Source organism: Aphanomyces invadans (genome assembly GCF_000520115.1).
Source record: "Aphanomyces invadans strain NJM9701 unplaced genomic scaffold supercont1.2, whole genome shotgun sequence".
In the NCBI taxonomy this organism is placed as follows: domain Eukaryota; phylum Oomycota; class Saprolegniomycetes; order Saprolegniales; family Verrucalvaceae; genus Aphanomyces; species Aphanomyces invadans.
Genome location: NW_008580147.1, coordinates 825,942 through 840,191, shown reverse-complemented (window position 1 = coordinate 840,191; position 14,250 = coordinate 825,942). Strand labels below are relative to the sequence as shown.

The 14,250-nt window shown below is 52.6% G+C and overlaps 7 protein-coding genes across 10 annotated transcripts in view; 3 read left to right on the top strand and 4 right to left on the bottom strand.

Annotated features, from left to right (window-relative positions):
* Positions 1-998, bottom strand: part of H310_01135 — a 4,974-nt gene extending 3,976 nt beyond the window's left edge. For both annotated transcript variants that reach the window (XM_008864169.1, XM_008864170.1), the window contains exons 1-2: positions 703-998; positions 488-644 (exon numbers count right to left, since the gene is read on the bottom strand). In XM_008864169.1, the coding sequence (XP_008862391.1) occupies positions 488-644; positions 703-936 (391 nt within the window). In that variant the 5' untranslated portion in view covers positions 937-998. The remainder of the gene's footprint in view (positions 1-487; positions 645-702) is intronic.
* Positions 999-2,327: 1,329 nt separating this feature from the next.
* On the bottom strand, positions 2,328-3,556 carry H310_01134 (hypothetical protein). Its single transcript, XM_008864168.1, has 5 exons — positions 3,436-3,556; positions 3,222-3,374; positions 3,023-3,170; positions 2,508-2,971; positions 2,328-2,454 (listed from the first exon to the last, which is right to left on the bottom strand). Exons 1-5 carry the CDS (start codon positions 3,496-3,498, stop codon positions 2,380-2,382), a joined length of 903 nt encoding a protein of 300 aa, XP_008862390.1. The 5' UTR covers positions 3,499-3,556; the 3' UTR covers positions 2,328-2,379.
* A 190-nt stretch (positions 3,557-3,746) lies between these two features.
* H310_01133 (deoxyribose-phosphate aldolase) lies at positions 3,747-5,011 on the top strand. The gene is made up of 4 exons (XM_008864167.1): positions 3,747-4,012; positions 4,064-4,168; positions 4,213-4,433; positions 4,485-5,011. Exons 1-4 carry the CDS (start codon positions 3,767-3,769, stop codon positions 4,828-4,830), a joined length of 918 nt encoding a protein of 305 aa, XP_008862389.1. The 5' UTR covers positions 3,747-3,766; the 3' UTR covers positions 4,831-5,011.
* Positions 5,012-5,308: 297 nt separating this feature from the next.
* H310_01132 (deoxyribose-phosphate aldolase) lies at positions 5,309-6,719 on the bottom strand. Its single transcript, XM_008864166.1, has 4 exons — positions 6,390-6,719; positions 6,244-6,348; positions 5,975-6,189; positions 5,309-5,930 (listed from the first exon to the last, which is right to left on the bottom strand). The coding sequence occupies exons 1-4, from the start codon at positions 6,696-6,698 to the stop codon at positions 5,534-5,536; spliced, it is 1,026 nt and encodes a 341-aa protein (XP_008862388.1). The 5' UTR covers positions 6,699-6,719; the 3' UTR covers positions 5,309-5,533.
* A 529-nt stretch (positions 6,720-7,248) lies between these two features.
* On the top strand, positions 7,249-8,773 carry H310_01131 (hypothetical protein). The gene is made up of 4 exons (XM_008864165.1): positions 7,249-8,066; positions 8,115-8,266; positions 8,317-8,616; positions 8,683-8,773. The coding sequence occupies exons 1-4, from the start codon at positions 7,280-7,282 to the stop codon at positions 8,755-8,757; spliced, it is 1,314 nt and encodes a 437-aa protein (XP_008862387.1). The 5' UTR covers positions 7,249-7,279; the 3' UTR covers positions 8,758-8,773.
* Positions 8,774-8,861: 88 nt separating this feature from the next.
* On the top strand, positions 8,862-11,362 carry H310_01130 (hypothetical protein). The gene is made up of 7 exons (XM_008864164.1): positions 8,862-8,940; positions 9,000-9,133; positions 9,190-9,733; positions 9,790-9,912; positions 9,958-10,086; positions 10,148-10,269; positions 10,334-11,362. Exons 1-7 carry the CDS (start codon positions 8,869-8,871, stop codon positions 10,443-10,445), a joined length of 1,236 nt encoding a protein of 411 aa, XP_008862386.1. The 5' UTR covers positions 8,862-8,868; the 3' UTR covers positions 10,446-11,362.
* H310_01129 (hypothetical protein) lies at positions 10,405-14,220 on the bottom strand. Of its 3 annotated transcripts, XM_008864161.1 has the most exons (7): positions 13,676-14,220; positions 13,408-13,629; positions 13,277-13,354; positions 13,080-13,227; positions 12,790-13,025; positions 10,879-12,745; positions 10,405-10,838 (listed from the first exon to the last, which is right to left on the bottom strand). In XM_008864161.1, exons 1-7 carry the CDS (start codon positions 14,185-14,187, stop codon positions 10,590-10,592), a joined length of 3,312 nt encoding a protein of 1,103 aa, XP_008862383.1. In that variant the 5' UTR covers positions 14,188-14,220; the 3' UTR covers positions 10,405-10,589. The 3 variants fall into 3 exon arrangements, with proteins under 3 accessions (XP_008862383.1, XP_008862385.1, XP_008862384.1); XM_008864163.1 differs by having other exon boundaries at positions 13,080-13,354; XM_008864162.1 differs by having other exon boundaries at positions 10,405-12,745.
* Positions 14,221-14,250: the final 30 nt, after the last annotated feature.

The window sequence follows — 14,250 nt, the reverse complement described above, 5'->3', positions numbered from 1 at the left end:
AATGCCATCGCATCCATGTCGGACTCATTTGATTCCTGGAGCATGCTAACGAGAATCGAAATCGCCACGTCCTGTTCTTTCCTCTGTCCACCATGGTACAAGGCGTGCGCGAGCAGGATGGTGGCGTCGTGATGAACACTTGGCTACAGAACGACGCGTCAAGCACGTCGGGTTGACGTCACATTCACACCGATAAAATTGGGTCGGACAAGAGCTCTTGCAAAATGGTCACAGCTTGGCCATACTGCTTGAGGCGCACGTCACATTTGGCCGACTGAAGACGAACTGCTGCTTTGGCCGTGGTGGTCACGAGGGGTAGCATCTTGGCAGTCCACGCCTTTGCTTTCGTCCACTGCGAGCTTTGAACGTACAGGTCAACCATCCCCTGCATCGCGACAACGTTGACCGGATCCATGTCGGCCAGCACCACCTCCCACACTGCCTGCATCATGACAACCGATGCATTTTATGAAGCGACGAAACCTACGTGCTTTGGCCGACCTCCACGCCTGGTTTTGCTTATGCTTTGCAGCTTGCGCGAGAATCAAGTCGGTTCCATCCGCTGAGGCATGTGTCGTGGTTGGTTGGCTTAAAGTTGGGACGGGTTGCGGTGTTTGGGGCTCTAATGTCAGCTCGCACGAGTCCTACGTCGATGGGCGTCAACCGTACACCCGTTTATGATTCTGTCAAGGACGGTCCTACGGCTTCATCGAGGAGTGTGGAGATCTTCTTGTTCGGGTCGACGGGTTTCTTGGAATTCGTCAGTGTTACTGTGAGTGACGTCGGGCACAGACGATGCGTCACAGCAGTAAACTTTCGATTATACGCGTCTGCGAATGCCGATACTGCTTCGTGGACGTGCGTCAGCGGTGCTTTGCACACAAAAGTCCATTCGGCGTACTCGCTGGTCGGTTCGAGGTGAATATAGATCCTCATCACAACTCTCCCTGCGGCGTGGGCGCGATGAGTTTGGACGTTCCACTGCACTTGGAATGGCCGTTTCATAACCACAAAATGGAATGGACAAAGACCAGTGGAGGTGTGCATGACCTCTTCCAAGATTGTACGATCATGTGATGGGATGTCCGATTTGAAGGACACGAATGCCCGAGATCAACGTCACTAGCCCCGCACCGCTTTCGTCCGGTGCACAGCTCGTAACTTGCTCGATGACCACATTCCATCGGGCAAAGTAAACGACGAGAAAGGTTGACACAAAGGGACCGTTGGATACGAAGAATAAATGACATCTTCCATTAGAGAACGCTGTTACGACAGGGTACGGCAATGGAGCATTCAAGGTAAGTTGGTAGGGCACGAGTCGCGACACAAACCTGTGGATTGTGGTCACGTCGCCATGTCGTGGACCGTAGTCTATTCAGTGCTGCGCTGGGTCTTCTTCTTCAAGTTTTGGTAGAAGGCGTCGAAGGATTTCAACTCGCCATCGGCATAGCTCTTCCACACCAAGCCCAGACCGGTACCAAGAGCAAGGGCGATTCCGAATTCAGCTTTGACGTTGGGCATGGTGATCTGGCACGAATGTGTTGGCTCTGAAAATGCGGCGCTCCCTCACCCGTCCGTTTGCGCCCTCCCTAGGTTCGATCGCACTCGAGTCGGTTTTTTACTATTTTTACATAAAAAGTGGGTCTGGTTGGATAAAGTACGAAATATCTATAGAAATATCACTTCATATTTTTATTTACTCCTGAGTACGAAGTGTGGACTTAACGGGGGCGTGTTGTAGCAAGTTCTGCATCGTTCAAAACAACTCCCTGAAATATTTCGAGACTTTCGTGACATGTGCAATAATTGGACAAAACCATGTACCTTGTTACCTTGGAACGCAATGTACTAGTACATTGGAACATGATTAAAATGGAGTACACAGACATGAATTGAGCGAGCGAAATACTCCTCTTGACGAGATAAAATGAGCATAACAGTTTCGGCACGACATCTAACACGGTGAGTGAATTCAAACGATGCGACACAGAACAGAGCAACTGAATGGCGCGAGTGTGCAGGGCAACAACTTTGGCTGGCAAGGCACATGCAGAGGAGTGCGAGCGGCTGATTAATAAAACGAGAGCACGGACGAAATGCACGCCTCATGGATGGAGTATTGTGTCAAGTACCGTGAGGAGTTGAGGTGTTCATCGCAGTTGGCCAGAGATGAGAAAGGCATACAACTGGCTTCCTCCGAATCGGCAATACTCCTCAGGATAAACATCCTCACGAACAAGTCTGCCCTTGTGAGTCAAGTTAAGACGAAGGGGCGACGATAGATCACGCCATGTTCGTCAAATCCAAAAGACTCGAGATATGCTGCGAGGCATGCCAGAATTGTACAACAAGTTTGAGTTAACACACGGAGGGACACTACGTTTTCTCGCGCAGCAACCGATAAATGCCGCCATGCCGAACTTGCATCATGGAAGGCGAAGGCGACATGCGCTAGAGCACAGCACGCTTGAGCTACAATTCGGTGGCATCACAGTTTCATATACCATGGATGAAGTGGAGAGGTCCGAACCAAGTGCGGTCATTTCACCAAACGTGTCTGTGCCGACGCACACCAATGAATGGCCCTTTGCTGCGCTGTCCTTGGTAGACTCCACGAGCACGGCCGAATCATTTTCCTCGGGGCGCTTGAGCCCCTTGAGCAATAACGAATATATGCCTCCGTGTTTGACTTTGGGGACGCGTAGTCTTGTGGACGCCGGGCTTGCCTTGGACAGAATTGGGTCCAACCTGACGTCGTCTTGGTTGTTAAGACATGAAGAATGACCAAGTGCGTCATCATAGGGCTCCAGGAACGATGTTGGTGATGGAGGAAGGGCGAGCGGGGACGCCAAGTCGTATTCGGGGTCTTCGTACGAAGGACGGAGTGACGTCATGCCATCGGTGTCGTTTCCTGCTCTGGGCCCTGGAGACGACAGATCCTGGGCTTTTATTCTATGCTGAAACAGCTCTACCGCATACGAGGCTTAGGGACGTGTCATCCTCATCGTATGGATCAAACCTTTCCTCAGCGAGAGCCGTCGTCGTTCTTGTGTGCAGGAGAAACTTTCAGGTGAGGGATCGACGGAGGTTGCAGCCACGCCGTTGTTATCGCCATCTTCATTCCATGTCTTTTCGACGGAGTTGCTGCCATGAGGACTTTGAAGGGCCTACGGGTCGTTCTCGTCCATACGTCCCTGACATGACTTGAAATCGCTAACCAGTGTTTCCAACGACACGCATGGGTCAAAGCCAAGGTGCTCTTCCTGTTCGGTGTATACATCCACGTCCATCTCCAGCAGCGATTCGAGATCTCCCATCATGTTCCCAGTGGTGATATCAAATGCGCATGACACGGAAATTTCATTTTCCGCCTGCCCAACTCGTGAAACTTCGAGCAAACGAGAGAAAAACCACTTGATGCGTCCGTCGTACCTGCTGCGCCTGCTTGGAGCTGACATTCGCACTTCGTACTCTGCATGTCGTTTCCTTCGTCATCCTGGCGGCTGCACGTGTGGAACGTCCACGATCGCGCGTCTTCTCGGGCGCACCTTCAACAAAAAAGGAAGGTTATATGGTCACATCCGGAAATTTTCCGGTGTTGTTTAACCTGTGAACAGTTTAACGTTCTCGTTCATGTATTCCTGTCGTGTCGCAAGATCGGTATAAAACCTACTTGAAGTCGATAAAAACCACCCAGGAGATGGGGGGAACAGAGTCGGTGAATCAAGCACTTATATTTTAGAGCGGCAGACGGCAACCAGCGATGTCGAACAAGTTTGACGACGTACCGATGAACGAGAACACCGTAATGAAGATGGGGAGCATGGAATGCAAACATTGCAAAGATATTGTGTCCAAGTCGGTGCACCTTCACGCGCAGAACTGCCCCAGCTTCGACGGCTGTCTGCCTGCAGGCACTCTTGCAACCGACAACAGCAACGCTGTGAAGGCTGAGTCCGACGCGATATACCATCCTTTGAGTAGACTCATCGACCACACCTTTCTCAAAGTACGTGACTTGCCGATGACTTAATCTGCCTGACAGAGCGAATTGCTGCAGGCAGATGCAACACCCGACAGCATTGTAGTGTTGTGCAAGGAGGCAGTGGAGAACGGATTTATGTCCGTGTGCGTCAATGGCATGTACGCGTCCTACGCACGAGAGGTTCGTATATTCTTGTGAGCGAGAGCTGATGAGTTTCAGCACAGGTGCTGGACACGTTGACACGCGACTCCCTCAAGCGCTCGACATGTCCTCGCCATGTAAAAGTGTGTTGTGTCGTGGGTTTCCCACTTGGAGCATCATCGACTGCCGTCAAAGCATTCGAAACGACGCAATGCCTTGACGATGGGGCCGAGGAGATCGACATGGTGATAGCTATTGGAAAACTCAAAGCGGGTGACCATGCGTACGTGCTGCGAGACATTTGGTACGTCGGGTCCTTCATCGCATTTCGAGCGAAGTCTTACGTAGTGTGCAGTGCTGTCGTGACCGTGTGTAAAGCCAAACGCGCGTTGTGCAAAGTGATTTTCGAGACAGCCCTGCTGACAGAAACCGAGATCGAGACGGCTAGCCACTTGGCCATCGCAGCAGGAGCCGATTTCATTAAGACGTCCACGGGCTTTTCCTCTCGCGGGGCATCGATTGATGATGTTACGACGATGAGTCGCATCGCACACCCTCGAAACGTCCATGTCAAAGCCAGCGGCGGAATCCGAACTCTGGAAGATGCTCATAAGATGGTCGCTGCCGGTGCCACTCGACTTGGCACGTCAGGAGGCGTCGCAATTACACACGGCAACGATGTCGCAGTCGGTCAGTACTAGCTTTGAGCGTGGTGAGGATGGGTTGCGACGATGGGATCGAGCAACCCCAGAACACGTTTAAGTTGATCGGTCATGCTGAGCTCTTGTGTAAGAAAACAGGAATCGTACGGCATTTCATTGGACAAAAGTCGAAAATCTCAGTATTTTTAACGAATCAAATGAGATTATTCCGACACGGTGATTCCTGTGGGTGAATGAATGGCACGCCTGCATGGTGCAAGAACTGAGGAATTCCTGCACTCGATGAACCACCAGGTTGACGTCCTCGTGGGTCAGTGCGGTCGTCGCAGTGTGCAAGTGCCGCGTCAATGTCGTATGCAATGTCAATATTTGGAGACGGCTTTGTTCACAGAAGCAGAGGTCGAAGCTGCATCTCGGCTTTTCAAATTCACTGGGTCCAACTTTTTAGTGACTCTGAAATCCTTTTATTGTTAGACCTGCGGAGCGTCAGCCTGCGACTTTCATCGCATGCGCAATTCGCGAGGCCACACAGCGCCCAACTGAAGGCGTGTAGGGGCATCCGGTGCCCGGACGACGCACAGTTGATGAATCAGGTTGGGGCGACTCGGCAGGGAACGTCCGCGGGGCTGGCCATCACCGAAAAAACTAGTTCTGTCAGAATCACGACCAGTTGTGATCTTTGACCGGAGAAGGGAATACCAATTGTGTGTCTTAACATGGGAGTGTATTCGTTCAAGTGATATCAAAGGCTCATGTTGTAGTCGGTTGAAACGACGGGCGCAACTGAGGCATTCGTCGTGGTGGCCGCCGGAGGGGGAATGGCTTGCGCAATGGCCAAGCTGGCCGACGTGCCGAGTCGCGTCGCCCCCGCGTGAATCATCATTTGCGCCTCCTCCAACGACCGAATGCCCCCGCTCGCTTTGACTTGGGCATTTCGCGGGTGGGCAATGCGCGCCATGAGTTGAACGTCGTGAACGGACGCCCCACGGGTTGAAAATCCCGTCGACGTTTTGATGAAATCGGCTCCGGTTGAGATGGCCAAGTGGCTCGCCGTTTCAATTTCCGCCTCTGAAAGTAACGCGGTTTCCAGAATAACTTTGCTCACAGCGTTGTGCTTCTTGCACACTGATACCACTGCACTACAAGCAAACACGTTGAGCTCAAACTGACGGGACGTAGGTACCTTATATCACGCAACACGTAGGCATGGTCGCCACTCTTGAGGTGTCCAATCGACAGAACCATGTCGATCTCCTCGGCACCCGCTGTGAGGCAATGCGCAGCTTCAAGAGCCTTGATTTCAGACGGAGTTGCTCCAGATGGAAAACCGACCACGCACGTCACCTTGACATGATGACCATTTGTTCGCTTCGCCTTCTTTTCGAGGCTATCCAGCACCTACTCCCACACTTCGAAACCAAGGCAAGCGTTGATCAAACACGAAGGACACACCTGGCGAGCATACGCGGCATGCACGCTGTTCACACAGATAGAGTAAAATCCGTTTTCGTGGGCTTCGCGACACAGTGCAGCGATGTCATGAGGTGTCGCATCGGGCTATGTTCTCGTCAAGCACCTTTTTCGCAAGACGCAAGTACCTTGAGAAGCGTGTGGTCAATATATCGACTGAATGGATGGTACAAATCCCCCTTGCTAATGTCATCTTTGGCGAGTTTGGAGTCTTTGAAATCGGGCACACCATCGTCGTCGTCGTCGTCATCCAGTGGTGGCATGAGAGCGCCGTCAAAGTTGGGGCAGATGCGCAAGTGCGAGCGAAGGCGGCTAGTACTCTTGACCACGTTCCCTTTGCAGTACTTGCACTCGACGCGACTCATCTTCAATCTCGACGACTCGTCGTCCGGCAGGTCATTGAAGAACGACCAGATCACTCCCTTCTTTCGCGGCATTGCGATGGCGTCGTGTTTGAATTTTCGACCGCTGTGGGCTCGCAACCGGATCCGGATGGAGGACCAAGGTCGACCGACTCAAGAGGGCACTTCCCCATTGACAGCATCGCCCTCTGCACCTCTCGCCTTGAATGGTTCTGGATGCAATTACTTGACATGTGCATAACCGTGGCGATCAAGGTAATGGGTTCTGTTGTGAAGAACTCGGTCATGCATCAGCGCTTGCCAACACATGATATCTCAAGATGCGTGAAAGGTTTGCAAACATTGTACTAGGGGTTTAACCCTTCTGAGATTGGAGCGGGACTTCATCCGACCGTTAGATCGGACTAAATAGACTCTGTCAGCCACAGCGTCGACGGTGTATCTTGCCGAATGAGGTCTCCATCACCAATGGCATGACACCTATCGCGCTACCAAGACGGGTTTCATCGGAACCTCGCCTTGAAGATCCTGTGTCCCAAAAAACCAATCAGATTGAACTTGAGCCGAAATTTCCACTTCTTTTGTCCAATCAAAATATGTCGTTAGATTGGTCAAATTGTTCACCGTATCAGCTCCACCGGTGCAAATCCACCAGGATGGGCGCCGGCGCCGAGGACGGAGACATCCTACCTCGATATACGTCGTACGGGTTCGTGCTATCGTCCATGGTGCATGTGAATGGCGTAGAAGTCTTTGCGGCATCGTCGGAGGTATATCGATGGAAGCTTCGTTGCATTCGAACCAAGATGCGCCATCACCAATACGACGACGACACGGCCTTTCTGCAAGACGTGCACATGCTGCTGCGGTGTGTGTCGGCGCCTTTCGTACGAGATAGTCTTACACGCAATGTTATCGCGTCCATGACGTGTATGGGGCTTGGTAACGGTCTCCCAGTTCTTGATATCAACGACGTAAGACCAGTACCTTCCGCCACAACGGCTCCAATCCTCGGCAACATCATACGCCGCAACAAGGAGTTGACGCAAAAACGCACGACCGACAGTGCTCAAGCGCTTAAGGCGTCCCTCGCAGCCCTGGAAGCGTTAGCGTCCCCACCGCCGTTAGATCTCGCGAAGGCGCATCCCTCGCTCCTGAGGCGAACATCGTCCATGCTCAAAGCTAAGAAGGCCATGGATCAATGCACCAAAAAGCCTAAAACAGCATCCAAGAACAATGAGAACATCGTGTACAAGGATGGGAAAAAAGTGTATATTCCGCTCGAATCGGAGATAGAGGATGAAGAAGTGCTCAAGGTGTTGGGACCCCGTCGACGACAGGTCGAAGTGAGCATGTGCTCTCATCTCCAGGGCAAGCATGTGACACTCTACTCGGTCAAGCGCGACCGCTTTGTGAGCGAAGAAGCTCTCGGTGAGCTGCGAGGTGCGATTCACTAAGGATTTGTCATTGCATCACTCAGCGTTCGTCTAGACGGCCAAGTTTTCGACATTCTATCCAAGAAATTACTCAGCTTTGAACGGTTCTTTGCGACACATGTCAAATCGAATCGACAGGGTCGGGTCGCGTGCCAGCACATTTGCCTCCTGACGCCGATACGACAGAGCGTGGACCTCCATCTTCTGGTACATTTATATGTGTGTCAATGGCGGCCAGGTCTGACAAACTGTTTCAGGCATGCGATCATTACAAAGGATGCAGTGGTGCTGTACCCGACGACCCGGGGTCTGAACTTACCACCGACGAAGATGTTCCGCTCTCCAAACTCGTCGAGAATGACCCCAATGGAGCCCAGAACCATAAAGACCGTCCTCGTAACCCCGAGAAGACGCCGTCCCACCAGAAACGCAGACGAAATCGACACACACAAGACGCACCAAACCCCCTGGCGGAGTTGATCGAGCTACGGACCTCAAAACGGCTGATGGAGGTGTCGCCGTCACCCTCGTCGCCTCGAAAAAGTGCCAGGACACAGGTACGTCGACATTTTCGACATGCAGGGCTGTTGCATGCATCTGACGGGTGGCTTGCATGGACGTAGAAGGCATTGGAGCGGACGAGCACCCGCATGATTGAATTATCAACGCCCGCTGTGCGTCGTAAATTACGTAATTAATTCGCCAAATTTTCCCGTTTTTCTCGTTTTTGGATAGTCCGATAATTGCCGGTTACGAAATTGAAACCGCCTCAGCCAACGGCCGCCCGTTCGCGATTTTCAATCTCGAAGATGGCAGATGAAGCAGATGACGTGGACACGACCAAGGGTGAAGACGCAAACAAGGAGCCGCGCTCGAGAGATGTAGGAGAGCCTGTGCCTAGTGATGGAGTGGCTACCAGTTCACGATGCCGATGGCGTAGGATGCTGCAGTGACCGCGATGGGGAACGCGCTAGAGAAACTCCGCATCTTGGGGTACGAAAAGGAAATGTCCAAGAAGAAGAACTTCGTCGCCTTTACGGACACACAATTTGCGCTGGTGGCACAGAATGCAAGGTGCGATGGTGCCGTGGCTGCCCACTTCCTGGCTCCCTCTAATCGCATGGCTATAGTGCTCAATTCAAGAGCTTCCTCGATGTAGTCGTGTTCCTCATGAAGGTGTGCGAGCAAGACTTTGTCGTGGACAAGTATGACGATCCAAACACGAGCGTGAACAAGTTGATATTGTCGCTCAAAATCTTGGGGTTTCCGCTGGACTTTCCTGCCGCAAAGCTCAAGCAAGGGTATGGCGAAGCCGTGTGCACGACGCTCGAGTTTATCTGCGACAAGGCACTTGCGGCCCGGGGGTTTGCTTGGGCCAAGCCAAATTACCCGAAAGAAGAATACGCCGAGGAGGCCGAGGTCGATGAGAACCTCGAAGTCGAGGCGGAAGACGAAGTGCCCATCGAGGAAGAAGAGGAAATGTACACAACTCGCGGCAAAGTCGAAGACAACGACCTGGAAGAGTCAACCAAGCAAATCATTTTGACGACGGTCGACCCGTTACTCTGGAAGACCGAGCTCGAGCGAGTAGGGCCAAAGTTAAAGGCCAAGATGAAGGAAGACGAAGGGAAGGAGTGGCACACGCACATTGAGCAGACCAAAAAGCACAGTGTGGTACGACCTCGAAAACAATTATTTTGCATGTAGTGGTCGCATCATGAGCGGGGTAGACCATCACAGAGAACCTGGCTGGCACCACGACGCAACTGAAAGCAATCACGAGCCAGCTCTCGGAAGTGATTCAGCGCATGGCGGAGAAGGAAAAGCACATCAACAACGAATTCGATAATTTGGTGAGGTTACTGCGCACGGCAGGCGTCGCTAACTTGTCGTCATAGCGTCAAGAGTACCATCAGATCAAGGAGAAGCTCCAAGCAATCACGGAGCGGTGTAAAGAAGGATCCGAGAAGGTCAACGCGATGACAAACCAGCACTCGGAGATCACGGAGCAGCTGCGTGAGACCAAGGTGCGCACATGCCCGTCTTTGCGTTGTCCTTTGCTAAATACCGCGCGTTCTCTTTATTCAGTCGGATATGGACAACAAGGGCAGCAAAATGACGGATACATCGCCACTGGTGCAAATCAAAGCCGCCCTTCAGACCCTCAAGGCCGAGATCAAGAACTTTGAGCTGCGCATTGGAGTCGTTGGGTACGTTGAAAGGAATCCAAACGGGAGATCACAACGCATTGTGGGCTTACAGTTGAATCGGTAGGCACACATTGTTGCAATCGAAAGCCAAGCAGAAAGCAGCACATGGCAAGCGATCGAACGACGCAAGTCCGGTCGACCCCGAGTACGACAATAGCGACGACGACTTGGACTGAATCCTCAAGGATAACTGTGAATGTTTCGAAACTAAAGAGTGTCAGTTGATTGAATAAAATAGAGTTTAGCGTTGCAATAATTCCGACCAACGAGATAAATACAGATCCGACACCGGGAATACAGACGCCACGCAATGGGTGCCTTTACACGGTGATATGATACTGGGCTTGGTTGAACATGTACGCATGCCCAGGGGTGGAGCCCCACAGCTCAAGCTCGTCGCGGAGAGCGCCGCCGATTTCGTCTTGAAACAAGCCCTTGGCCTCTTCCCACCTCCAGCGCTGCAAAATGAACGTAATGCACCCGAGTTTCAACGACTTGAGGTCGTGGATGTCGGCAAACACAAGCATTGATGCAACATTCACTTCGTCCAGCAAATTCACGGCAATTCCCTACAGTTCATTATGGCAACCTCCCGTCAAGTGTCACTACCTGCAGGAGCATGGACAGGATAGCCATGTTGAACGAATGGGCAAGATCAAGCAATTCCAGCAGGTCTCCTGGGAGGACGCGAAGGCGGTCTGTGTACACAAATTCGAGCAACGCGCGGACGGTAGACTTGGACTTGTTGAGCGACACGGTGCCTTGGACACTTTCGAGCATACCAGTCTGGAGCATACGGCGCATGTGAAGAGATCGCTTGAGGAAGAGCGAGTGGGCATGCAGTGGCGGCGTGTCGGCGTCGAACAAAAAAACAACGTCGCTTTGGGCTGGTGAGTCCACAATGTTCACTATATCCGTGTACCACTTCGACTGTTGGACAATGATCGAATGATCCACCCCTGGCTCAATTGTCTTGATAATTCCGTTTGCCCACTCGTTCGAGACGAGATCGAGCACCACAACATCCGACATTGGCTTGTCACTGTCATTGCCAATTCCGCCACACACCAGCATGTATCGAGCGCAGGATGACAGCACAGCCGAGTGGCGGTAGCGAGGGGACGGAGGCACACCCTGCGTCTGCACGAGTGACCATGTGGCATAGGACGGTTTGTGTTGCCCCCCGATTGAGATTTCGACCACGAATAAGTCCTGGCACGGGCACGATAGCGCTCCACCAAAGATCAGGATCGAATTGACCTTCTCGGTAGATTTTGGCTGCACCCACACGGCGCTGTGACCGTACCGTGCACCCGGTGCACGGCCACTTGTCTCTGGGGTTTCCCATCGAAAGTACGTTTCCGACATGTGCAGAATGTTGAGCGTGCTGAGAACGTAGCCTTGGCCCGCGCCGCCAAACACTACCATAACGGAGCAGTCGTCGTCGAAAGAGTTCTTGGTGTAAACGGTCGTGGCAGAGTGCGCCATGCATGCCAGTGGAGGGGTACCCAACACCATCGGACATGACCAGTCGAGTCGGTTGTTTTGAGTAATGTTCAAGCAATGGACATCGTTGTAGTACTCCTTCGTGCGGACGTTGCAGCCTCCAAACAGGATCAATCGACTTCCTTGCGGCGACATATCTCGCGTCAGAGAGTGACCCACACGCCCGAGGACAGGAGATGAGGTGGATACCACATCCACTTTGGACCATCGGAACTCTCGTGAGTCGAAGAGTAGAAGGTCGTCGTTCGGTTGCTGGGAGTGCCCCCCTCCGCACACAATGTACCTGACGGCATCGATGGCGCAGGCGGCGCTGAACACGAGTGATGAAGGACAGTCGCCCGTTGTGTTGACCTTCGTGCCTAGACTGGCTTCCATGTCGAGAACAAGAACATGCTTGGGTGAGATGTAGCTCGGGTGAATGGTCGAGTGGCAAATGCCGCCGATGAGGACCAACCGATGCAACGAGTCGACGATGCAGAGATGGCCGTAACACTCCAGGATGCCTTGGGTGTAGGTACATCCTTTGAGTTCTTCGCTGAGCAAGTACCGTATACTGGGGTAGCACCCTTGCAGAGACCCGATCACGCCACGATGCATGATGAGGTACCGCAGGCACGACGACAGGAGTTGGTGGAGTTGATTTTGGAGCGCAAAGTTCGACACCGAGCGGACATTTTGGATCGACAGGTTCTGCGAGCACTTCATCTCGATGAGCGACACGAGGTGCGGGAGGTCAAAGTAAAGCGCCAAATGTACGAGATGCTGACATGTGGACGGGTCGTAATCCGGCATGTCGACGTTGTCCGAGTACAAATACACCAAAAACGCGCGCAGCGACGTCATCGAACAATACACGCGCAAGCGATACCCACATACGACTAACTGGGCGCCATCGTCCGTGACTTGGTCAAAAGCCACAGGACTTTCACATGGTCGACCTTCGCGGGGACTTGTCAGCAGTGCAGCCAATCTATGGGCATTGGTCATGGCCACAGCCGACAATGGTGCTCGTACCGCTGCGACCGAGCAGCAAGCACAATCGAATGGGCTCGAACGCACTGCGAATGCACTGAGAACTCGACGTCAGCTGTTTCCTTATCCTCCAGCAGAGTGGCCGTTGTCGCTTGTCGGAATTCCCAAGACGGAGAAAACGTGTGGATGTACTCAGCATCGGACGATTGGCCAGTCCCGACCATCGTATTTTCGATCAACTCGTTGATTTGGCACACATCCGTGTACGCCACGAGCGCCTACAGCAGCCATTCATTCAGTCTCATCCTTGTGACTGTGGCATATTTTCGTACACAGAATTTCAACTCGTCGTGTGGATTTGCTCGCAGTGATAGCGTGTGCAGAGCCGACTGTTTGCGGCCAGAGTACTGGATTGATCCATGCAAGAGGCGACCGGTGTGGGCGCAGTACATGCGCACAACGGAGTGGTCCGTCGAACCACTTGCATTGTGTTCAGGGGTATTCTCTCCAAGAACAAAACAAAACGAACCTCAGGATCAAGTTGCCGCTTGTTGTGTAATACGACCGCGAATACGATGACTTGTCTCCGTGCCTTTGGGGGGCGAGCCTATCGTTGCGTGCATGCCAGATCAGTTGTCGTCCAAGTGCAGGAGAGAGTACCCCCAGTCAAGCTTGCCGTTCAGGAGGCTGAATTGGTTGAACTCGTCATCGATTGCAGACACAAGCAGCCGCTGGTCGTCGGGAGAGAAGCAAATGGTGAGGTTCTCGCCTGCCGACATACATGTGTAGATGGGGGTTGTCGTGGGGCTTCGGGTGTCCCAGAGCTTCACAGTTTTGTCGAACGAGCAGGTCGCGAAGAGCGTTGGGGATAAATTGGCGAACCTGTGGTTATTTAATACAATCATCTTCACATTCAGGGGTGCCGTACCTGGAAAGGTTGATCTCCTTTTCGTGAATGTCGTCGAACGTGCGAACGATATGGCCGGACTGCATGTCATAAATGCGCACAGAGTGGGAATTGCCACTCACAAGGACTTGCTGGTCGTCCATGCTCACGTGAACGGAGCTGAGGTGGGGAAATGGAACAAACTGACGTGGTTGCTGGGAAGGGGTGGTCATTGAGCACAACGAGATCGTGCCTTTTTGGGACCCGACCACGAATCTATCTTGATACTCGCGTTTGTGCAACCATGAGAGCCCTAAAACCTGTTCTGTTGGACTCAGCTGGTGTGCCCTCGACGCAAAATGCGCGCGGTTGACTGAGTGGTTCCACACCACCACTTGTCCTGAAAATGTTCCAAACACGAGCAGCGATGGATCGACAGGATGGTATTCAAACTGACGGGGATTGAGCGGTTGCTTGGAAATCAGCGACGACTCCATGACGGCATCCCGGGTGCTGCACAGCACCCGCACTTTCCACGGATTCATCACCGCCATGAGAATCGCCTCGCGGCGAGATTCAGATTGTCCGATATCTGTTTATACTACTGGAAGAGGGCA

Coding starts and splice junctions, on each gene's coding strand:
- H310_01133 (XM_008864167.1), top strand. CDS start 3,767: ATGTCGAACAAGTTTGACGACGTACCGATGAACGAGAACACCGTAATG. Junction 4,013..4,063: donor TCGACCACACCTTTCTCAAA/GTACGTGACTTG, acceptor GAATTGCTGCAG/GCAGATGCAACACCCGACAG. Junction 4,169..4,212: donor ACGCGTCCTACGCACGAGAG/GTTCGTATATTC, acceptor GTTTCAGCACAG/GTGCTGGACACGTTGACACG.
- H310_01130 (XM_008864164.1), top strand. CDS start 8,869: ATGGCAGATGAAGCAGATGACGTGGACACGACCAAGGGTGAAGACGCA. Junction 9,734..9,789: donor AGACCAAAAAGCACAGTGTG/GTACGACCTCGA, acceptor TGAGCGGGGTAG/ACCATCACAGAGAACCTGGC. Junction 9,913..9,957: donor ACAACGAATTCGATAATTTG/GTGAGGTTACTG, acceptor TTGTCGTCATAG/CGTCAAGAGTACCATCAGAT.
- H310_01134 (XM_008864168.1), bottom strand. CDS start 3,498: ATGACGAAGGAAACGACATGCAGAGTACGAAGTGCGAATGTCAGCTCC. Junction 3,375..3,435: donor GCTCCAAGCAGGCGCAGCAG/GTACGACGGACG, acceptor CGAGTTGGGCAG/GCGGAAAATGAAATTTCCGT. Junction 2,455..2,507: donor ACCTCTCCACTTCATCCATG/GTATATGAAACT, acceptor GCTGTGCTCTAG/CGCATGTCGCCTTCGCCTTC.
- H310_01131 (XM_008864165.1), top strand. CDS start 7,280: ATGGGCGCCGGCGCCGAGGACGGAGACATCCTACCTCGATATACGTCG. Junction 8,067..8,114: donor AGCTCTCGGTGAGCTGCGAG/GTGCGATTCACT, acceptor GCGTTCGTCTAG/ACGGCCAAGTTTTCGACATT. Junction 8,267..8,316: donor GCGTGGACCTCCATCTTCTG/GTACATTTATAT, acceptor AAACTGTTTCAG/GCATGCGATCATTACAAAGG.
- H310_01132 (XM_008864166.1), bottom strand. CDS start 6,698: ATGCCGCGAAAGAAGGGAGTGATCTGGTCGTTCTTCAATGACCTGCCG. Junction 6,349..6,389: donor TTGACCACACGCTTCTCAAG/GTACTTGCGTCT, acceptor ACGAGAACATAG/CCCGATGCGACACCTCATGA. Junction 6,190..6,243: donor ATGCCGCGTATGCTCGCCAG/GTGTGTCCTTCG, acceptor GTGTGGGAGTAG/GTGCTGGATAGCCTCGAAAA.
- H310_01129 (XM_008864161.1), bottom strand. CDS start 14,187: ATGGCGGTGATGAATCCGTGGAAAGTGCGGGTGCTGTGCAGCACCCGG. Junction 13,630..13,675: donor AAGGAGATCAACCTTTCCAG/GTACGGCACCCC, acceptor AAATAACCACAG/GTTCGCCAATTTATCCCCAA. Junction 13,228..13,276: donor AGCGGCAACTTGATCCTGAG/GTTCGTTTTGTT, acceptor ACACAATGCAAG/TGGTTCGACGGACCACTCCG.